At 40.5% G+C, this 25,049-nt stretch overlaps 1 protein-coding gene across 1 annotated transcript in view; it reads left to right on the plus strand.

Moving 5' to 3' along the window:
• Cpo (carboxypeptidase O) overlaps nucleotides 1-25,049 on the plus strand; it is an 85,689-nt gene that overhangs the window by 54,066 nt on the left and 6,574 nt on the right. Inside the window, 8 exon segments of the mRNA XM_021163854.1 lie at nucleotides 13,538-13,626; nucleotides 16,374-16,475; nucleotides 19,637-19,683; nucleotides 19,685-19,736; nucleotides 20,813-20,937; nucleotides 22,176-22,237; nucleotides 24,275-24,375; nucleotides 24,377-24,493. Of these exon segments, the coding sequence (XP_021019513.1) occupies nucleotides 13,538-13,626; nucleotides 16,374-16,475; nucleotides 19,637-19,683; nucleotides 19,685-19,736; nucleotides 20,813-20,937; nucleotides 22,176-22,237; nucleotides 24,275-24,375; nucleotides 24,377-24,493 (695 nt within the window).

Genomic DNA, 25,049 nt, shown 5'->3' on the forward strand with positions numbered 1-25,049 from the left:
GCTACGTAGGAAAGCATTTTATTTAAGCATTTGCCAACTTGATAAGTAAAAACTCCCCACTCTTTACATTTTTTGCATTTCAATGCTTTATGATAAGGTTAAATGCTTTATCTCCCTTATTTCTCACTTTCTGCTTTATGTATTGCCTGCTCATGCCATTTACCTACCTTTCTGTGATCTTTTCTATTCTTAAAGGATCATAACTTCTCTAAACGTATAATATACATCCTACTGTGTGTGATTGTGTACAGTTTTCTTATAAGGTACATCTTAACCTTGTTCATCCATGGCTCATCACTTCCCTCATTGGTGCGTCTTTTGTGAAATATGCTTTAAGGGCTGTTTTTACTTTTGCTTCATGGCTAAAACAAATCTGCTTCTCACTGACTAGAAAGATCCACTTTGAGTTTCACTCCAAGCTGATTGCCTGGCATAGGCCACCCCTTGTCCTTAGAGCCTGATTTTAAGTATATAGAGAGTATCTGTATGTTGTTAAACAACCTGTGTAGAACAGTTTAGAAATTTCTTTCTTATCCTTTCCTTTTGATTGTGTGGTTCAATGAAATGCAAGTAGCTAATTTATCTTCCTTTCTGAGATTCTTGATCCATAAATTAGGGACATAGACACATACATATTTTACAGGTGACATATGGAATAAGGAGGCTGCTGAAAAAAACATTGATAGGACTGGGGAAATGGCTCAGGAGGGTGCTGCTCGAGCTTGAGGACCTGAGTTAGGACTACCCAATGCTCATGTAAAAAGCTGGGTGTGGCAGCGTGTGCATGTGGGTGTGGCAATGTGTGTTTGTGGTCTTGGGGATCACAGGGGGGATCTCTGGATGTCAATAGTTACCAAGCCTAGCTGAATTGGCACACTCCAGGTTCTATGAGAGACTCTGTCTCAAAAACTAAGCAGAGTCCTCACCTGTCATCAAGGAACAGTCTTGATGCATCATAGGAGACCATTACAGAAAATCACAACCAATCAAAAGCAGAGTTGTAGAGACTAGTCCCAATGGATACATTTACAAAACACACTCACATCTAAGGCTTAGTGCACACTGAAGAAAAGGAAGCAGAAAGACTGTAAGAGCCAGAGAAGAGAGTTTGTTGTAAGATTGTGTCTCTTGGTAAAGCTAAAAGCTACACCATAAAATCTCACCAACATGACTACCTAGAAATGAGCTGAACGAGGACAACACCAATGGATATGACAAAGTGGAAGAAGGAAAGCCCACGAGGCCTCAACCCTATACAAAAACCAACCAAACAAAAAACCTATAGACAGCTAAGGGATTCTGAGAGTAGGAAAAAAATCTAGTTTTCCCCAGGTATGAACACACCGATTGGTTATCCAATATCAACTACTCGGCCATGAAATCATGCATGTGAGTAACATTATACAGTCTGAGAACATTATATTTAGAAATACCTGTGTGCATACATATATGCACGTAACAACAATTAATGAAAAAGAGACCATATGTTTGAAAGAGAGGAAGGAAAAGTATATGGTAGGGTTAATAGGGGAAAAGGGAAGGGAGCGGTGATGTAATTATACTATAATCAAAAAAAAGGAAAAATAAGGCGGAGAGAAATAGAAAAAGGCAGTTTATATGAATATCTGACCTCTACACACACATAAACATAGACATGTGCACACATACCTACATGCATATCTTCATACACACATATAAACCCCATATACCCCAAGCAAACATAGATAATGATAGATGATAGATAGATAGATAGATAGATAGATAGATAGATAGATAAATAGATAGATAGATAGAGATACATACATACATACATGCATACATACATGTGATAGATGATAGATAGAGATACATACATACATACATACAAACATACATACATACATACAATACATAGATACATGTGATAGATAGATGATAGGCAAATAAATGACAGATTTAGAGTCTTGGCTCTTACACATCTTTTGACAAAGGATTCCTGCTTCTAGAAAACTATACTGAGAAAATGAAGTGTGGAATTGTTTTATACATTGGAATAATCTTTATTTACAATATAAATGTTATAGCATTGTGAAATCAGTGTTCCATACCAGGTTATATAAATATTCATGTGTAATGAATGATACTTGGATATTGTGATAGTTAATTTTTATTAACTTGCCTGAATTAAAGTCATCATGGAATCATGCCTCTGAGTGTATCTATGTGTTTCTAGAAATGTTTATGGAAGGAAAGGTTACCCTTTGAATGTGTCTGATACCACACCATAGCTGGGGACCTGGAACATATACAGGGAAGAGCCCACTTAAGCACCAGAATATATTTGTTTCTGCTTCCTGAGAGTGGCTGCAATGTGACCAGCCACCTTACTCTCCTACCATCATGCTTTACCCTTCATAATGAACTGTATACACAAACTCTGGGTCAAAATAAAGCTGTCTTTCTTTCACTTGCTTTTTGCCAGGTGTTTTGCCACAACGATAAGAAAAACAAGATATTTACTCATTAAAATAGTAACTATGAAGAAGTTAATTAGGCACAGGTAGCAAACTGTGAGGGTATTTGTGGCCAGTAGTTGGATCTTATGACTGCATTTGAGGAAAGCATTCCAAAGCCTCCTGACCTTATCCTTTAGTGTATCTTTATTTTGATTATTACTTGCTAGTCTGAATTATTATTTGCAAATGGGACATGATGGTGCAGTCCTGCAATACCAACATTCAGAAGACTGATCTTAGAAGATTACATATTTAAGGTCACCCTGGGCTGCACAACCAGACCATCTGGACAAAACGCTTTTCTAACACTTGTATCAAATCTTTGAGACTTTCATAGAATATGTTTTGATCATATTCACCCTCTCCCATACCTATTCTCATTTTACCACCCACCCACCCAACTTTTAGTTGATCTCCCTTTTTTTCCCCCATTGAGTTCAGTTTATGTTGATCAACCAGCATTGGGAGCAAGGCCTACCCTGGCATGTGGTCAACCTATGAGGGCTCATACCATTAAAGAAAACTAACTTTGCAAATGCTATCAAATGCCAATATCTCCTTAGCTAGTAGTATGATTCCATGCCTACCTCCCCCCGTATACTGGGGTTTTTTCTGGATTGAGCTTGCCCAAGCCTTGTGGATGCTATCACAATCATTGTGAATTTATATGGGCAGCTACTGTTTCCTTGAAATTACATACGTCCTCTGTTTCTTACAATGTCCCCTCTTTATGAGATTGCAAAGCTTTTGAAGGTGTAATATATATGCCCCATTAGAGCCAACCATTTTACAATCTCTTATTCCCTGCACAATGACCAACTGAAGGTCCCGTGTTAGTTACCCTCTACTGCAAGAAGGAGCTCCTCTGGATACAGGTAAAAAATACATTGATCTATAGGAGTCATTAGGAGTCATTTTAATACTATGCCAATTTAGCAAGATAATAGTATTAGGAACCATGACCTTACTATCCATAGGTTCTTGGCCCTATTAACTGTGCCAAGAGTGCATTTTATCTCAAGGACTAGATCATCAACTCAACCAGAAAGCGATTGGTTTCTTCCATATTTGCACTACCATTTCACCAGTGGGCATATGGTGTCAGACCAGTCATTACTATAGCTTGCAGTTTTCATAACGGAGGGAGACTATTGTCTTCTTTCTTCTTCAGTGGTGTGAGTTGCACCTCCAGCCCTGTGAAATCTACTCAGAGGGGATGAAGCTTCCAAGTCAATACAAGCCTGATTTCTCCATATTCTTTGATTCAGGTGTGTGGTGTCATCAGCAATAGGCCCAAGTTCTTGGGGGTGACCAAGAACATTGCCAATAGCCTATAACCTTTAGGTGTCTGTGGGACCACACTGGACAACTCAAAATGAGAAAACTCACTCCAGGTACAGGGCTGTGCCTTGTTGTAATCTTCAACTAAATGTGTGTTTTTGTCTGATTTAGGTTGTTTTTTTTGTTTTGTTTTGTTTTGTTTCTAGAAATTTTCTTTTCCAAGAAATTTTTAGAATTTGACTTACTGATTCAAAACATAGACTAGTATAATTTTAAAGCTCTCTTCTCTAGAATACACTAAACATCAGTTTAAAATTCCTAATGTTAAATCTTCAAGCATCACACACACACACACACACGCACGCTTCCTCTCAAAAGTGTGCGTCTATATATATCATTTGGATTTTGGTATTTAAACCAAATGGCTTGAAAGTATTCTTCCTCTTTGACCTCACTCTTCTTCCTGGGATGTGCACAAGGAAATCCTCAGAAATGAGAACAGACATTTACATAAGAAGTTATTCACCATAGAATTACTTACAATAGCTCCCACCCACTCACCACACCCACAAAGAGAAACTGTTCTATCCAGCACAGAAGAATTTCAATAAATAATAGTACATAATAGATACTTATTTTAAAGTATCATATTGCCATTGAAATTACTATTTTAAAAGGTTTTGTTGATATAAAAAAGGTATCTGGTATGATATAGAATATAATGGAGTGACTACAAAAGTTATAATGTTTGTAATGGGTTGAAATAGGTAGAGAGACAAAAGATTGAAAGAAAATGTACCAAAAGGTCAGCACTGGTTAGCTTGGGAGCATTGAGAATTATTCTATCCTTTTAAAAAAATATATTTTTCTGCTCCCTTTTCTCTATACTTTCTAATTTCTCTATTTTAAATATATGTTAATTTTATAAGAAAAAAACCTCTGAAAATACTTTACTGCATGAAATATTCATGCTTACTGTTTCTCCACTAAGTATTTAAAGTATGAAATTTGCCTCAACATTTGTTATTTTTACCTCTTTATACATTCCAGTCAAAACTTCATCAACCTCTCTTTGATCGTCTGCGCTTATTAATAATGTACCCCAAAGGAGCGTTTTCTCTGTTAAGCATTTGGTGAATGTCTGTTCAGAAAGAATACACAAATCATGATTTCATTTGCTCAGTGAGATGAGAGTGGCGATAACTTGGAGGGTTGACCAACCTTCCCCTTCTCTGTTCACACATGTTATGTGTCACCCAAAAAACTCAGAACTTCTAAGTTCATTGTTAACATTCACTTGAACTCCCTGTTAGAGATTTTGAGCTTTAAGTATTGAGTTTTCATTTCTTTCTCATAAAAATCAGAATAGCTATCAATCAGACACTTTCATTGAGATCCAAGACTATTAGGTTTTACATATTAGATAAACCCACCTGTTCAATGCTGGATTCCAGAAGCAATAGATATTTGCTGAACTTGGCTAGTTTGCTGTCAACTTGACACATGTTGAAATTATTTGGAAGAGGGAATCTCAACTGAGAGAATGCTCCCACAGGATTGATCTGTGGCACATTTTCTTGATTGATGATTGATGTTGGAAGGTCCAGGTCACTGTGGCTGGTGCTTCTGCACTGGTGGTCCTGGGTTTGATAGGAAAGCAGGCTGAGCAAGCCATGGGAAGCAAGCCAGTAAGCAGCACCTCTTTATAGCCTTGCCTTAGCTCCTACTTCCAGGTTCCTGCCTGAGCTCCTGTCCTAATATCCCTGGATGATGGACTATAAACTGTTAGATGAGATACGAAATAAACCCTTTTATCCTCAAGTTGCTTTTGGTCACGGTGTTTTCACACCACAATAGAAACCCTACCTTAGGACATCCATAAGAGAAAATTTCCTTTACACTAAACATATCTAAAAAGGAGCAGCACAGTATAAACTTTTTACACTGTATTTGGTGTTGGAGGAAATCTAAAGATGAGTTTAAGTGTTCAGGAGAAGGTGGGTGGGTTATATGAAGGCACAATAGCATCATACAAGATGCTTCTGCAACTAATCTCCATGGATACCCAGGGACAGACTCCTCTCCTACTCCCAAACTGTGACAAGGGAAAGCTCAGACCTTTGTTGAACCATCTGAAGGGAGGCTGGCTAGCCACCACCCATATGCCTGCTGCAGTTGGAAAAGCATCCTCGGGGGGCCTCCTTTCCTGGTGGGGCTTCACACACAGGGTGCACGATGCAAGGAACAAGGGAGAGGAGGCCTGCAAGTACCCCCCTTCACTTGCCTCTCTCCTCCCCATTCTAGACAAGAGTTCCATTTTTTCGATAACTCCCTTGATACCGATATTTACTGTTGATCTCTTTGGTATCCACATCAGCTGCAGCTACTAGAAAATGCCTAATCTATGTAACTAAGTCTTCAGGAAAAATAAGCCATAGGTAGCAATTCTTCCAAAGATCATTGTTATCTCCAGGAAATAAATAGCATGCATATGAATATCGAATTCCCAAAACAGCCCCAGCCTGCATGATTGCTACTGAGGTGTTGATTACTGCTAGTTCAGCCAGGATTGAGTTCAGATTCTCCCTTTCTGGGCTTTAATATACTTTGAATGCCGTTAAGCTGGCAATCAGTCACTAGATTATCACAGCTCACATTTTGTAATTTAAAGGCTCTGTCACTGGACTTTTAATATGTTCCTTTATTAAAGATATTTTTAAGATCAGGAAATAAATCTTTTTATTACTATCATCTATTACTATTATCTATTACTGTGTTGTATAAAGTGGGTGAATAGATATGTAAAATACCACAAGATGATAGCATGGATTGTTCAATAAGGATTAATTAGTGCTGTTACAGATGATATTTGCTGACTTGTTAATAACATCATAGATTGTGTTTCTGAAAATGTATATATATATATAAACACACTAAGGGATATTTGTATTTTTCTTTATAATATGATAATATGTTCCATAAAGCATTCATTCTCCATGTATTACTGGTACCAATATACATTTTATACTGAAAATTTTACTCTGAGACATTACTGTTTATGAAAAATACAATGCACAGTAAATATTCTAAAATAACTTGAAGAAATATATTGGTCCCCATCTATCAGAATTTAAGTAACATTTGTTTCTTCTAGTTACTTCTAAACTTCATTTCCATTGTTTTGGGTAATTCTTTAAATAAACTTCTTTTTTAAAAAATTAGATGTTTTCTTAATTTACATTTCAAATGCTATCCCCTTTTCCAGTTTCCTCTCTGAAAATCCCCTATACTCTCCCTCTTCCCCCTGCTCCCCAACCTACCCACTTCCACTTCCTGGCCCTGGCATTTCCCTATACTGGAGCATAGCATAGAATGTTCCCAAGACCAAGGACCCCTCCTCCCATTGATGGCTGACTAGGCCATCCTCTGCTACATATGCAGCTAGAGACACAAGCTCTGATGGTACTGGTTAGATCATATTGGTGTTCCTCCTATAGGGCTGCAGAGCCCTTCAGCTCCTTGGATGCTTTCTCTAGCTCCTTCATTGGGCACCCTGTGTTCCATCCAATAGATGACTGTGAGCATCCACTTCTGTATTTGGCAGGCACTTGCATAGCCTCACAGGAGACATCTATATCAGGGTCCTGTCAGCAAAATCTTGTTGGCATATGCAATAATGTCTGGTTTGGTGGTTGTTTATGGGATGGATCCCCGGGTGGGGCAGTCTCTGGATGGTCATTCTTTCAGTCTCAGCACCAAACTTTGTCTCTGTAACTCCTCCCACGGGTATTTTGTTTCCCCTTCTAAGAAGGAACAAAGTATCCACACTTTGGTCTTCCTTCTTCTTGAGTTTCATGAGTTTTACAAATTGTATCTTTGGTATTCTAAGTTTCTGGGCTAAAATAGCGAGAAGCTGGAAAGAACCCAGATGTCCCTCAACAGAAGAATGGATACAGAAAATGTGGTACATTTACACAATGGAGTACTACTTGGCTATTAAAAACAATGAATTTATGAAGTTCTTAGGCAAATGGATGGATCTGGAGGATATCATCCTGAGTGAGCTAAGCCAATCACAAAAGAACTCACATGATATGTACTCACTGATAAGTGGATATTAGCCCATAAACAAACTTCTAAGATTCCCACTTGTTCTAAATAAATATGACAAAAATCCAAATCTAATAAAACATTTAAATTTTGAAGTCAAGAAACAATTAAATTCAAATTATTAGTAGTTATAATGTTAATAATTAATGATAACAATGTGACTACATTTTTTAAATAATGTAAGTTGGTCATAAAACTGATTTCTATTTGAGTAGTTGATTGTTAATAGATGATCCGAAATGGATATTAGCTTTATTTGTTTGTTTATTTATCTTTGTTACTTTTTATTTTGATTCAAGCTTTTACTAGATAGCCCATGTTGGCCATGAACTTGTGATCCTCCTGCCTCAGTCTCGTGAGTGCTGAAATCATAGGTGTATGCTTACCAGTTTGGTTCTCAGGACCTAGCTAAAAATGCACCAACTTGAAATTCTTGCTTTAGTTAATCTAGGATCTGTAGTAGGGAGTGGTGGTGAAGATAGGCAGATTTCTATGAGTTTAAGGCCAGCCTGCCCTACACAGTGAGTTCCAGAGCAGCCAGGATCGTTTAGAGAGAACTTGTCTAAAAAAAAAATTTTAAAATTGATTTTGCATTGATTAAGAATACCAGATGAATGCTTAAATTAGTCTTTGTCTTTTAATACTATTGCAACTAAATAAAGTATTTGTTGTGTTTGATTTGAATTGCTGTGCTTTACTGGTGGTTAGGAGTTAACTACAAATAGGAGAGTGTTCTCATTGTTGAGCATGAATTGACTCATTTAATTCTCATAAGGATCCTTTGAAAAGGTGCTATTATTCTACTTCTCACTTTACAAATAAAGAAATGAAGGCTCAAGAAAGAAAATACATAATACCATAGATGTCCAGAAATGTGGGGAAATGATGAAAATCCCTGGAATACTAGTTAATTAGCTGTCCAGCAAGTTTCCATGCTATCTCTGTGCAGAAATTTGCATCACAGCATCTCCTAAAGCTGACACACCCGTGCCATCAACTAAGTATTTCCCCGTGCATATTTATTAGATTAATGGATTATCAGAATGATCTTCAATTGATATTCACACTCCCTATTTTTTGCTAACTAAAGCCTTTTAGCTAGGAACATTTACCAAATGTTTGTGTGGCGCTGAGTACCACTAACTCTATGATTTATGAGCTACATAACTCTTTGCAAGCCACTTTCTTCTCCTGGTATGTTTCTTGTTTGTAGAATATGGATCATATTCTGCAGGATTAAGATGAGAACTGAGTTATAAACTACATGTGTCTGGCTTCTTAGGTATGGGCATAATGCATTAGATAGTATTAGTAAACTCTTTGCTGAAAGATATATCCTAAGTAGATAGTTAAAACAATAGTTTAGCTGTTACAGAAACTGAAGCTATGATCAACCCATGGCAGAAGACAGCAGCCCAGGGGCATCTTACTGGTTTGTATCAAACATTAAAGGCAGAAATTATGCTTGCTCTCCACAGTTCTTTCTAGACATTAGAGAAAGAGAGAATACCCCTAACCCAGCCTACAGCATTTATCTAATACCCAAGTCAGACAAAGACACTACAAAGAAAGAAAATTACAGACTGATAGCCCTCATAAACTCAGAAGAACCCTAAAAATATATTGGCAAATATGGTCTAGCTTTGGAAAAAAAAAAGAACTGTATGTCCTTGGGGTTTATCCCAGGCATACATAACATTCCAACACATTATCTCAGTTTTACATAACATCCCATCACATCCACAGGCCGAAGAAGGGACGCTATAGCATCCTACCAGTAGATCTACGAAAGGATTTCACAGCATCCAACATACAGCTATGGTTAAGAAAAAGAAACTTCCTCAGGGTGATGAATTCGGTGTAAAGCTGCTACAGCTAACATCTTCCTTAGCCACAAGAACCTGGAGGGTTTCCCAGGATGATCACTTACCTCAACACTGTCAGTTTTCAATACAATTCTTGCAGGCCTAGCTAACGCAATAAAACAAGAAAAGATAATAAGCGGCTATAGTTTAGGACTGTATAAACCAAACTGTCTGCCTTTAAAGGGGAAATGAGTATACAGGTAGGAAAACAGAATCAACAACAATCCTGGAACTAAGAATGCATCAGGGCAAACTGGCTGACAGGGGAAAGGCCACTGACTTCCTACACATAGCAAAGAGCGAGTTGAATTTGAAAATAAAAAAAAAATGCTAGTGTGCCTGAAATGAAGTATTTGTAACACATCTCTTCAGGGAAACATATGGAGCACAAATGGAAGACACCAAAAAACTGAATGGCTGGGGAGATATTTCTGTTCACAGACGAAAGACTCAATATTGTCAGGATATCGGCCCTTCTGAAGTTTATTTATAGACACAATGCAACCCCAAACAAAATCCTAGGGAGTTATTTTGTGGTTATTGACAAACTGATTCTAAAGATTTGTGGACAAATAAAAGAAACTGAATAGCCAACACAGTTTTGAAGGAGAATAGGGTCAGAGGAGCGTCATCACCTTATTTCAGATTTACTATAGCCTTACAGTTACCAGACAGTGTGGTATTGGCAAAAGAATAAACAAATAGATCAGTATAAGAGAATATGGGGCCCAGAAATAGGCCCACATGCACATAGTCTATTGATTTGGACAAAGGAGAAAAAATATTCTTTGCAGCAGATAGTGCTGGAATGACTAGAAACTCACAGACAAAACAGAGAAAGCACAGATATTAACTCAAAATCATATATCACTGTGGCACGGGAGGGCTGGCACAGTCTGTAAAGTGCTTATTATGCATGAGGACCTCAGTTTGATCTTCAGAATATAGTCCAAAATACTGGGATGGTGGCAAGTCCCTGTCATCCCAGCTCCGGAAAACAGACACAGACACATCATTGGGCTTGCCTGCCAGCCTATTCGTCCTGGGTGGTAATCTTTAGGCCAATGACAGACCTTTCTCATCTCAGAGGAGGTGGACAGCATTATTGAGGATGACAGCAAGGTTGACCTCTCTGGTATCCATGCACATGTGTCTTAGTTAGGGCTTTACTGCTGTGAACACACACCATGATCAAGGCAACCCTCATAAAGGACAATATTTAATTGGGGCTGGCTTATAGGTTCAGTGGTTCAGTCTGTTATCATCAAGGTGGAAGGATGGCAGCATCCAGGCAGACATGGGGCTGGAAGAACTGAAAGTTGTATATCTTCATCCAAAGGCAGACAGGAGAAAACTGGCTTCCGGGAAGTTAGGAGGAAGCCCTCTCAAAGCACCCCCCTCCACAGTGACACACTTCCTCCAACTATGCCACACCTACTCTAACAAGTCCACACCCACTTCAACAAGGTCACAACTCCTAATAGTGCCACTCTCTGGGCCAAGCATATTCAACCACCACAATATGTATGCACACACACACACACACACACACACACACACACACACACACACAAATTCTCATCTCATCTATAAGAACAAACATGCATGCATTCATACATACATACAAAAGCCCTTTACCCAAATGTTAAATATAAAACTATACAATTCAAGAATATGGGTTAGAAAGCCTAGATGATTCTGAGTATAACATTGACATTTTAGATATACCAGGAAAGGCTCAATCCATTAAAAAAAATGATATGCCAAAATTTAATAAATGTATAAACTTCTAACTCTTTGAAAGAAAACGTCAAGAAAACCAGATAATAGAAACTGAGATAAAATGTTTATGAAAGGCACATCTGAAATAAGAGTGTGATCCAAAATATACAAAGAACCCTGAAACTCAAACATTAATCAAAGGACTTGATAGGTATAATGTGGGCAGAGGACCCAAATGGATGCCTCACCAAAGAAAACACAAGCAGATGCAGAACCTAGGAAAAGGTCACCAGAAAACTGCAAATTAAAACTCCCAGCTGTGCCACAGTCGGCTGCAGCAGCCCACGTCTGGATGATCAACAGCAAAGGCCAATGAGCGGGCAGAGCAACCGGAACTTATTTGTTGCTGGTGGACATGCAGAACTGTCTTGACCAATTTTGGAAAGTGGTTTGTCAATTTATTACGGAACAAAACATGTGTTTATCATATGATTCAACAAAAGCACTCTTTGGTTCTCACCCATATGAACTAGGAACATGTCTGCACGAAATCATTCACATGTGTGCTTGTGACAGTTTAATTTATAACTGCCCATATAGAAAATAACCAAGGTGTCTTTCCACATATGAATGGGTGAGCTTTGGCAGAGCCATTGAACAGAGTATTACCCAGCAATGAAAACAGAGCTGCTGAGCTGTGAGAAGACATGGAAGAAATGTAAACATATTGCGGTGGTTTGAATGAGAGTGGTCCCAGCGTCTCATATATGTGAATGCCTGTTTCCTGGTTGGTGGAATGGTTTGAGAAAGATTAAAGACCACTCCAGTTGGCTCACTTCCTGTCTCATGCTTATTGTTTAAACACGTAAGCTCTCAGTTACTGCTCCAGCACCATGCCTGCCTGCTTGCTTCCATAATGGTCATGGACTCACCCTCTGAAACTGTAAGCAGGTGACCAATTAAATGTTTTCTTTTAAAAGTTGCCTTGGTCACAATAGCTCCTCATAGAAAAAAACCCAAGACACATATTAATAAGTGAAAGAAGCCAACCTGAGAAGGCTGTACAGTGTGACCACAGCTATATAATACTCTGGGAAAGGTCGGACTATGTAGATTGGGTGGTTATTACCATGGGTTTGAAAATGGAAGAACGGATGAGCAGAGCCCAGAGGACAGTTAGGCCACTAAAATTAATACTAGACTGGTTTATATGGACCATCAACTGTCTTTCAAATTCCATAGAATATACATCACTAGGAATGAATCCTACATGACTCTGGGTGACGATGTCTCAATGTGTTGTCATTGTTTGCATCTGCCGCACAGGGATTAGTTCTCACCAGGCGATTACGGTTGTGGTTAATATTAGAGTCTCTTCAGGCAGCTTGCCAGGGTTCAGGTCTAATAACACTTTCCCTGTGATCTGGTTTCTTCATCTCTGAAATAGAGATAAAGAGAATTCTGTCTCAACATTTTAGAGAGGAGTAAATGAGATTTAAATTACGTAGAATAGTGTCTGTCTCGTAAAAAGTTTCAGCTCAATAAATCTTAGCTATTACATCTTTTACAAACTTATACGCACTTTTATCCACAGTGCCTTATTGAGTTATTCTAGCCTCCCTGCTAGGCTGACATGATTGCCTTCATTCTGTAGACAAAGAAATCACATCTCCCAGTGGCTAAATACTTTCCCTCAGTATCATAGTAGGTAAACCACAGAGTTATTTCAAAACTGGCTTTGGGACTTCAAATCCTGTGTGCACTGCCTTCTATGACCTTTGAAATTTTATTTATATTTTAACTGTGTTTAGTGTGTGTGTGTGTGTGTCAAGTGCTCATGGAAACCAGAAGAGAGTATCACATTGTCTAGCAGTGGAGTTACAAGGAAACTCTGAGCTATCTGACATGAGTGCTGGCAACTGAACTCTGGTCTTTTGCAAGAGAATTAAATACTTCTAACCTTATAGCCGTCTCTCCATCCCCTTTGTGACCTTTTAAATCATCCTTCTATTCTTCAGGATGTCCTGATGCCTTCACTATTTTATGTCTTTCTTTCCATTCCAGATCCCCCAGCACAGCACAGACAAGAGCTTGTCAGTCCACAGGGGAGCTTTGAGACCTATTCCTATGACAGATACCATCCCATGGGAGAGGTGAGTTAGGACACACAGTATGAAGGATGGTGTTGCTGGAGGTCACAGCCTGTTTTAGGATATACCAGGGATGGCCATACTGTTAATGTTAATATTCACAAACCAGATTGGCTCAGACTGTGAGGTGAAGGCTTGCTAAGTTGAAGGAGCTTCCAAACACCTCCTCCACCACTAGCACCACCATGGAAACTACAGAACCCGGTAATGTGAAATAAAAAGACAAATTAATAGCACAAAGAAAGGGGAAGAGGGCAGCTTCGTGTGAACTGGGACAGTAATTAACACTTCTTTGGCTTTGTCATATCCTCAGGAAGATTTGAGAAGCACAGGGTTGGTGGTTGTGTGAGTGTGAGGCACAAGGAGTTGTGTTTGGCTGAAAATGTAGGGTTTTGGTTTTTTTCCTTGCTGGATTCATGGGCTCAGCAGTAGTTCTCTGAGGGAAAAGCCTTTTGCAGAGAAGCATTTGTAATGCTATGAAGATGCTCAGTGGCTTCCAAAAGTAGGTAGTGAAAAAATAGCTCTTGTGTGTATGTCTGTGTGATACCAGATACCACACTCGGTTTTTTTTAAGGTGTAAACTTCTAAAACTAGAGTGGCTACGTTCAAGGAGATACACATCTAAATGTCGTAGATAAATGGACAAATTGCCTTGAAAATAGGCGTTACCAATTTGTACTCTCCACACCTGACGATAGAGTATCATTTTTCCAGAATATTTTTTTTTTCAGAATGCCAGGAAGAATTTGAGCCTTCCTCTGTAAAAGTTAACCTCAAAGAACTGTTGGCTCCCTGGCTTTGAAGATGATGTCAGGGGACCCCTGAGAATCTGCTGTAATGGTCAATGTTGACAATTTGACAAGAGCCATGTCACCTGTAAGGGACACCTGTGAGGGACTGTCTTGATTGGGTTATTAAGGTGGGAGGCTCCACTTTAAAGAAAGACTTGGGTACCAGACTGCAGGAAACAGGAAGCTAGTTAAGCCCACACTTTCATCACCCTCTTCTTCCTGATTCTGGACACAGTGTAGCCAGATACCAAGTTCCAACCTTCAGTACTTCTCCATCACAACAGAATGTACTTTCAGACTGTGAGCTGAACTTAGTCCTTTATCCTTCAAACTGCATTTGTCAGAGGATTGTTATCACAGTGGCCTACAGTAATGCAGGCAGCCTGTTTCCATGTAGGAGCACATCTGGCTTGGATATTAGCTGACCATGTGACCTTGATGTAGCCATTTAGCTCCTCCTCCTCCTCTCCCCCTTCTCCCCTCCTCCCCTCCTCCTCCCCTCCCCTTCCTCCTCTTCCTCCTCCTCCTCCCTCTTCCTCCCCCCTCTTCCCCCCTTCCTCCTCCTCCCCTCCTCCCCCCTCCTACCGTGGTAATGATAAGGTTGGCTGCATTATCACTGATTAGGCAATAAGTGAATATACCCCTGCCTCTTCCAGGTGCTGCTATTTATAGCTTTATTTAAACTTAAGCTATCTGCATCACAGGTGTTTATGTTACCTATGTCATTGAAATTGTCTTTTGTTAAGTATTTACTATGGTATTAACAACTTTTCTGCATAGTCTGCATGTCAATACAGACTCAAATTTTAAAAATAATTTGTTTTCTCCAAGTAACTATTATTTCCTGCAATTCAACAGCTACATAGAAATTCAGGTGTCTTGAGGCCTGAGAGATGTGGATGGCTACCTGAATATGTCTTAATTTTTTTCACTACATTTCCTCTTGTGGAACCCAAGTTATGGATTTATTGGTCACAGTATAATATCCCTTCAAAGACTGATAAATATGATTTATAATTAAATCAGCATCTACTCAGGTCTATTAAGTTAAATCAAAATTATTATCATGTGCTTGACTTAGAAACTTCAGTAAGCATATTCTGGGAAGGGCATACATGGGTGTTAACTAATCTTATAACATTAACAATGGATGCTTTGGTGTACTAGTCTCCTTTTCATTACTGTAATGAAATACCCTAAGCAGGTGAACTATATAAAGAAAGGGGGTTTAACTAACTTGCAGTGTGGGAAGCTGAAAGTCCAAACAGTATGTGTCAGCCTCTGGTGAGGACCATCCACCTCAGCTACATCATCTCCTGGTGAATGGCAATGATATCATCAATCAGGAAGCCAAAGGGAACTGCAGGGACCAGGCTTAAAACCTTACCCTATTTCACTCTCAAGAATACTCACTCCAGTAGAACCAATATTCCTTGTGATACAGGAATCCAAATGACCTAAGGACCCACCACCACTACACATGCTTCTTCCAGGCTTTGTATACCCTACATTGCTATACTAGGTAGGGATCAAGTCAAATGAACTGTTAGGACACAGAAAATGTCCAACCAGGGCTCTTTGACTGCTAAGAGAATCCCACAAAACAAGCCTGGCCTAAAACCACTACTGTGTGAAACATGAGGGTTAATTCTGATGGCTGTGTGCAGGACATGCACAGTGCAGTTTCTGACATGTCACTGGTAGATTATCAAAACTATTCATTCTCAACTGCTCGTTTGCAAAGGTCAGTGGGGATGATCTAAGAGTCAGTACCCCAGGAGGTCTTGAAATGAAGTGAGAAGGAGGAGGCAATATGCCATTGCTTTGCTTTTTCTGTTTTGTTTGTCCAAAAGCCTTCTGCAGTCTAGAGCAGAGTCTTAGTGGAAAAAAGCAGCTATCTCAATTGGGGGCAATCAAGCAATCTGCCTAGTGACAGCTCTGTCCTTTGGGTTGTTTCAGATCTATCAGTGGATAAGCCAGGTCAGCGGGAAGCATGCAGGAGTGCTGATGCAGCATTTCCTGGGAATGACCTATGAGACCTGGCCCATGCACTACTTGAAGGTGAGTGCAGAGGCTGAGCCCGACTGTGCTGGCCGAATCTGCCCCAGCAGACTTCGCACAACCCAGAGGCTCTCTAGGAAGAATTCAAAGCTCAGTGTACAAGCCCTTGCCTTTTCTATCCCAAATTAGGTTTTTATACACGTGCCTTCTTCATAAAAGGTTCTGAGGCAACACAGGACCCAAACACAGCAGGAACTTGTCAGTGGAGCACCCTAGTGAGGATGCATTAGAAGCAGCTTGCTTTTCATCTCTTCTGTTCTTCGGTGGTGATGGTGGTAATTTTTCTTCTTCTCCTCCTCCTCCTCTTCTTCCTCCTCCTCTCCGTCCTCTTCCTCCCCCCTCCCCTCCCTCCTCTCCTGTCCTCCCTTCCCTTCTCTCCCCTATCCTCCCTCCCTCTCTCCTGCCCTTCCTTCCTTTTACTTGTGGCTGGATGTACTTGTATAGGTCAGGAGTTGGTTCTCTTCTTCCACTCTAAAAGTGCTGGAGATCAAACTCAGGTTGTCAGGGTTGGAAGCAAGTGTCTTTTCCCACAGAAACATTTTGTTAGCTCAAATGTTTTGTTTTAAAAAGACATCCCCTGCCCCCACCTGTGTTTTAAAAACAGAAAACCTTTGTTTATTATTCTTTGACTTTATCATGAGGAATTAAAACCTCACAGGAGGAGTAAGGTGATTTATACAAGGTCAAGGTCACATAACAAGACAATTGCATAACCAAAGAGGTAGTTAGGGCCCCAATTCTCCTACCTTTTGCATGTAATGTGGTTGTTTTGTTTTGTTTTGTGTTTTAAGGGTCTGAGGTCTGTCACTCTTCCACAGGGTCAGAATTTCTAAGCCTTCAAGTCTGGATCAGGGAGTTTCTACTCTGACGGGACATTAGTATCACCTGTGGAGTCTAGCCAACTAATCCTACTGTCTCAGTGCTTCCCACAGAGATGGTGGCTTGATTGTTCTAAGATGGAACAAGTTCTGACGTCAGCCAAGTCCATGGTCAGACACTAAAAGTGGCCTTTCTCTTTCATCTCCTCCTGTCTTCCCATCCCCTTTTCTGTCATATAGGGGATGAACTACACACTAAGCAAGCTGTCTACCACTAAGCTACATCCTCATCCCTTTTGATTTTTTTAGGTACAGATTCTCACAAGTAGGTCAGAATATATGCCTGTACAAAATAAGTCTTCAAAGGGTGGTCCTTAGTCCCTCACCATCAGCAGCATCTGGGAACTTGCTACAAAGGCACATCCTCGGGTCTCACTGCATCTCTGATAACAAATACTCTGGAGGCATGTGGAGTGCCCAGCCACTTGTGTTTTAACTGGCCTAATCTTGATAATTCTGAAGTCTACGAAAGGTAGTCTTGCCAACAAGCTTCGGGGGACTGTGGTATGGTTGTGTAAGACTGTACACCATGAGCTACTTCTATTATTGTATGCAGTCATGTGGAGGGCAGACGAATCCATGAGTGAGTGAAGTCTGCATATTTTGACCCGGGCATGGCCATGTTGAGGACTGCAAGGCCTATGGAAACAATTCCCCCAAGCTCATATTTATATGGGCCAAGCTCAAGGGCTCCCACAGCTTTCCTCGGGAGGCTAAGTGAGTATTCATGAAGGACTGATGAGTGTATGCAAAGACTCACAACTGCAGCTTCCTCCAGATGTTTACAGCCTGAGACCGCTCACCTACAAAGACCTCCTATAGCGCTTAGTCAACCCTTCCTGCTATGCTGTACCATGCTGAGATTCCAGGTTGCAGTGATTAGAGGCCTGACCCTGGCTTTGCTGTGCAAAAGACTGTCTTTTCCTCATTCCCTTACTGCTGCCCTCGTCAAGGTTCCAGGCAGGTCCCAAACCTTCAGGTACAGGCACAGGCATGGAGGATGTGGTATCCAGGGTAATTTACAAGAACCAAAATCACTGCCTCAGACAGACTTAACTGAGAGATGGACTGATTGGTGGTGTTAAAGAGCTGGCACCAGTCAACCTGAGTTTTGATAGACACTAAAACTCTAAGCTGAATCAACTAAGATGCCTCAACTTCCTTTGCCCAGGGCAAGGATAAGTAAAATAATACAAATATAATAAAGGGGTAATAAAGATAATCACCCAATGAACCCACATATGATCATAAAAGGAGTAATTTTAGAAGAAAATGGGGGCAAGAGGGTGTCAGGAATCATCCTTGAAACCTCGAGAGGCAGGGGAAGCTATGAGAGAAAGGTCCCTTCAATATGACAACCCCAGTCATGCTTTGCTTCAGCTTGTAAGAATCATATGTGAGGGGAAGAGCCTTCATCAGCTCTCTTCCCAAGACTTTTCCAAGTAGCCTGGTCTAGGCCATTAACAAATCCAGGGCAGATACAACTGTGATAGCCTGGGACTGATCGGAGCCCCTTCTCCACCAAAGAGAACACACAATTGTCAGCATGATTCCACGCACTTCTAGGGAGTGAGCAGATTCTTCCTGGTGGAAGTCAACATCAGGAATAGCAAATAGTCAAGGAGGGAAGAAGGCAGATAGATGTCTGTGGAGAGAGGAGTAACTTGGGAATTCAACAAGCACTGCACAGGGGTGTGGACTTTTCATCTAGTCACGGGTTGGGGAGGTTTAAATGAGGGGTTGATCCATTGTGAACTAGCTTTGATTCTTGACCATCACAGCTGATATGCTTTGTCTCTATGGGTGAGCTATGTGTATAAAACCTGTAAGCATGTTATGCATGCATTGTAGCTTGTGGAACAGTTGACTTGAACTTGAGGTAACTTTGCCTCTGTTCTTCTCCAGAGTGTTGGGATTAGAGGTATATGCCACCACTCTCAGGGCTGTCAGATGATTCTATGTGCAATAAAGATTGTCACTGCATAATTTACTTTTATTTGCAACTGTGGACTGATTTTAGAATACAGGGAAACTGATGCTTTGGATGGGTGTTCTGGGGAGTCAGCTGCACTGTCCTGGGGACAGTTATCAAGGTCACGGGCAGGAGAACCAGGTAGCAGAAAAAAGGACTACATTGATGGGTCTCTACCCGTATCCTTGCCACCATCTGGGAACCCCAGAGGGAAGTAAGAAAGGGTACTCTAGGAAATAAAAACCTGGTGACTTTGCTTGGTGGCTTATACTAGTGACTATTTGATTATGGATCCTGAACGTCCTCTCTAGATAAGCTTAGCATCCAGCAATCCCAAGAAGATCATTTGTATGGAGTGTATTGGAATGGATTGCCCCTGCTTTTTGCCAGTGGATTTTGAAAGAGGAAAGTGTCTGTAGTTGCCTCATAATGTTAAATAATGCCACTGAGTACCTGTCCACTGAGCACCTGTCCACTGAGTACCTGTCCACTGAGCACCTGTCCACTGAGTACCTGTCCACTGAGTACCTGCCCACTGAGTACCTGTCCACTGAGCACCTGTCCACTGAGTACCTGTCCACTTCTGGGCTCTATAGAAGCACACTTCTTTCCCTGTAACTGTACTAAATTAACCCCGCACTTTAAGTGAAATGGAATTAGTGAGTAGCCTTGCCAAACACTAAATATCCTGACTTCATTCCATTGCATCCAAAAATCATTTTTTATTGGAAGGAAAACTTGCCTAAATGTAGAAGAATATGCATATTGGAGGTCAGAGATAACATTGAATCTTGTCAAATAGTATTAGGAAACATTTCGAACACTGAGAAATATTTCACCTAGCTTCTCATCTACTGTGAGAGCATAGAAATGACAACCTGTGTGTCTGTTGTGTGGGTTCAGGATATTTCCCATATGGAAAACACTTTCCCCCCTCCTCTTCCCTTTAGGGAGTAAGACAACTTTAAAATAATACATTTTGATTAGTCTTTTTGGAAACACAAATATAAAAGGTAACCCGGGAAGAGTCATTCCTAAGACTCAGAGCAGAAATGCTAACTGGGAGAAGTACAAATTAGCTCCATTTCATACCTACTGAGTTATAAACTCTCAAGGGGCTGGGGACAAGGACAGATACAGCTTCAAAGTCAGTGTTCTGTTATTGTTTTGAGACAAAGTCTTACTACTTAGCCCAGGCTAGTCCCAAACTCACTGTGTAATCATGAACTTGGGGTCTTTTTGCCTTGTTTTGCCTTTGGAGTGCTAGGATGACAGGTGAGTCACCACACTCAGATGGGTGCTTTAACAGATCTGTCAGATGACACTATTTGCAATCAAATTTGAGAGCCACTACTCAAAAGTCCATGGCAGTTAAGGAGGAACTGGTGGCTCTTATAATTAAGTTGAGATTTACAGAAAATGAGAAGAGAAATATTTCTTCATAGAATCATTCCAGATGTTTCTTTTTTAATTCTCAGATTCTGTAGAATGATAAAAGACAATTTATCAGCAATAGAATGATCAGCAGGCTCCTTAAGGAACCAGACTTATTTGTGCTTCCTGTCCTGAACACCAACAGTTATATCTACACTTGGGCAACAGTGTGGACACTGTGGGCCAGGGTTATTTATATTCACACACTGAAGATCTACTTGATTCATTCTTCCTATGTCCACCGTTCTAGATGTGGAAATATTTTCTAGCCATGTAAAGAAAGAAGCCCCATTTGATAGCTTTCATCAAAGTCAATTTTGGATGTGGAAGCCTCACACTTCCTGAGAGTTGGGACCTACTATGGGTCTTATCTAAGGTTTTTCCTCTTCCCAGTTTTCCATTTAGACTTAGTTCTACCATATTCTTGGTGTTATGGCTTGCTTATTACATGATTAATGTTATATTAATATACATCTCATATACTAACCTGCATCTACCTTAGACCTCTTCTAGACACATGAGGGGGAACAGATGACATCTAAATACTAAACTGGCCTGTGGCTTTCAATGTGATCAACCCAGAAGATTGAATGTCCCGGGCTTCTAATGTAGTAAATAGCAGAAAGTGTTTTCCATACAATATGTATAAAGCATGTCACTCCCTAAATGAGAGCCCCTTTTCTAGAGAACACCCTTCTTCCTCTCTTCCATCATTTACCAGAGCTCCCCCTTTCTAGAAAGCACCCCCTCCTTTCCCTCTTCCATCCCTCCTCACAGCTCTCTCTTTGAGCCTCTTCTCTAGAACAGCCATTGTGGCCCTGCGTAAGAACGAAGGGCCCGTGACCTTTCCTGGTGATACTTGCCGTTCTCCTCACTTCTCCTCAGCAGTCTTCTTCCAAACATGGGCAAAAACCAAACAAAAACCAAAACAACAAAACAAAAATAAATCATTTCTAATACACCTGAAATAGCTTTCTTCATTTGTCAAGCTGTTTGCTTTTCATCTTATACAACTCAATCCTAAACAGTACCCAAAGCTGTCCATGCATAAGATCATGGCCGTAGACCCCACTTATCTGCTCTGGAATGAGAGGCCCAGCTAGTTTCAGTTGGATGGCTTACACACCTGTTCACATTGGTTTGTATTGCTGTTCCTAATATTGGGTGTTGCTGGCAAAACTAAAAGACACATATGGGCAAAGTTTACAATGATAAAGGCAAGGGTTTTGTATTTGTGTGTGTGTGAGTGAGTATGTGTGTATGTGTGTGTGTGTCTTGGTTTGGTTTGGTTTTTTTGGTTTGTTTGTTTGTTTATAATTCTAGGAAGTGTTTTTTATGTTCAAGGGCTACCCACCATTATTGACACTGATATATGAAACCTTTGCATATCAACACCCCATGGTTGCTCGGACTCAGGAGCAATCATAGTGGCATATGCTTTAGAACAGATCTCAATTGGAATTTCAATGTCCCCTGGTGTACCAAGTACCTGCTCAGCAGACAAACTGATTATCCTCATCATCATCACCGCCGCCACCACCACCACCACCACCACCACCACCAAATAAATAGTAAAAAAAAAGAAGCATGGTGGATTACTAAACATCACTATTTTTGAGGAATCTATACAGTTTCTTGGGCATTCTTATTGCTTTAGTTTCCTTTAAAGAGATGGTATCATCTATACAGTACTCAAGTGCAGAACTCTTTTCAATGAGACTGGCTAAGCAAGGACATAGTAGTCCTCACTAGTGTCTTAGTTGGCGTTTCTATTGCTGTGATGGAACACCATTATTGGATAATGTTTTTGTGCACCATGTAAAGATTGTCTTTGTATTATTTAAAGGTTGATTTCCGTACTGACAGAGAATTGAGTACAGGCCAGACCTTTGTATTGTAATTTTTATGAAGCATCACCTGCCCCAGTGTTTTATAACATTATTTTCCATCACCTTCTGATTGGTTCAATAAAGATATGACGGCCTGTAACTGGGCAGGAAAGGAAAAGCAGACCATCAGGGCAGAGATAGGAACTCTGGGAAATAGTCAGGCCGGGTGATTCACCAGCCTGACATGGAGGGTGTTTGATATATGGAGACTGAAGTAGAGATAATGGGCCATATGGCAAAGATGGATTAGTATAAGTGGGCTATTAGGTTATACGAGCTAGTAGGGAACAAGCCAGAGCTATAAGGCCTAAGCACTTATAAATAAATAGAAGTCTCTGTGTCATTATTGGAAGCTGGCTGGTCAGGACAGTCTGGTGATACAGCATGGCCAAAAATCAAGTTGGGGAGAGAAAGGTTTATTTGGCTTATTCTTCCACATAAGTCTTCATCATGGAAGGAAGTTGACAGGAACTCAAAATGGGCTGGTACCAGGATGCAGGAGCTGATGAAGAAGCCATGGAGGGGTGCTGCTTACTGGCTTGCTCAGCCTGCTTCCTTTCTTTCTCTCTCTCTCTCTTTTAAATTTATTTGTTTTATGTATATGAATACACTGTGGCTGTCTTCAGAAACACAAGAAGAGGGCATCAGATCCCATTACAGATGATTGTGAGCCACTCACTGCGTAGTTGCTGGGAATTGAACTCAGGACCTCTGGAAGAGCAATCAGTGCACTTAACCGCTGAGCCATCTCTGAGGCCCTTCTGCAACCCCTCAGCCTGCTTTCTTATAGAACCTAGGACCAAAGCAGAGGGATAGTAACACCCACAATGGATTGGGCACTCCCCCATCAATCATTAACTATGAAAATGTTCCACAGGCTTGCCTATAGCCTGAGCTCATGGAGGCATTTCCTTAATTGAGGTTCCATTCTCTCAGAGGTTCTCTCTCAGATGATTTTAGCTTGTGTCAAGTTGACATAAAACTAGCCAGCACAAGTAGTCAGAATATGTTTTAAGCCATCACTTGGTTTTAAAATATATAGCTCACCATCAAGAAGATTAAAACCAGAATGCTGGCTTTGGATATTTTTTACAGCAGGAGGCAGACAGCATGCAGAGTAAACATTTATTTCTCCTTCAGACATTTCTGTGTTTCCACATCTTGATATGCTTGAAGCATTGGAAGCAAATGAAGAATTAGGGGTGAGTAAGAACACTGCCACTCATCATATGCAAAGGTTAAGATGCACTCTCCATAGCTTGGTGGTCTTGGAAAATTGCTTCATCTTTCTGTTTCTTTCTTTTTTCTTTCACTTTATTTTGAACATTGGCCACATAATCCCACCTTGTCCAAAGTCCATTATGCATGTTAAATGTGATGTCACATAGGAGGTGCACTGACCTAGCATATAGGGGACTTTGTTATTACTAACATGGGTCCTTTCAAAATAGCTCTGATGGGACTCAGGCTTGTCCTTGGCTGATGATATAGTCGATTAACTTACAGGACTGACTTGACAGCCAAGGACAAGTCTGAGGACCGTGAGCAACCAGGTTTGCTACTCACCCTGACTCATTTGTAAACTGAGATCATGACGTTCTGTCTGAGACCTTCTGTATTTTCCAGGTATCGGCATGTCCTTAAACTGCCAAGATGTAACATTCTGTGGGATAGAACTAATGTCAGAACCAGAGACTAACTCCATCTCAAGCCTAATAGAAAGCAAAGAAAAAGAAAAAAAGAAAGAAAGACATCCTGTGCTTCCTGACCACGTGCTGTTATGGGCAGCTCATTCTCACACCATATGGCTACACCAAAAATAAACCAAGTAAATACGAACATATAGTGACTCCACAGTGCCAAGGCCTCTGGACAAACCTCCACAGGGTCACTTACCTGCCATCATTTAATTGTCATTTCCAAGAGATTCTGGATCTATTCTCCACCCCCCTCCCCACGTCCCAATCCTTATTTTCTTTTTCTTGCTTTTTGTACCTTGCCAGATGCCTGCCAGGAAGACTCGGGGTTAAATGCTGCTTTACCTACGTTAATTAACTACCTGTTTCATGAAGTGTCAAGTTGGGAGACATCTTAGGTGTTCGACTCTAATATAAATGAGATGATTATGTTAATAATCTTCAGAAATGCACTCTCCTTTCTGCACATTCTCTCGAAGCTCCATTCAGCTATTACAGCTTTTGAACCATGTTTTTAAAATGGCCAGCTGTTTGCAGAATATGGCACATCTAAAATAACATGGCTAAGTAATATCTGTTCTCTCTTCTAAGTACAATGCTTTCTTTTCTTCTAGACTTCTTGCAGCATTTGTCCAGGAACATTTGTAAGAGGAAGCGCCAGGGAAATGCAAGCCAGGGCAGGGAGCCTGTGTTTTGTTTTTTTC

This window comes from Mus caroli, chromosome 1 (genome assembly GCF_900094665.2).
Source record: "Mus caroli chromosome 1, CAROLI_EIJ_v1.1, whole genome shotgun sequence".
NCBI classification, from domain to species: domain Eukaryota; kingdom Metazoa; phylum Chordata; class Mammalia; order Rodentia; family Muridae; genus Mus; species Mus caroli.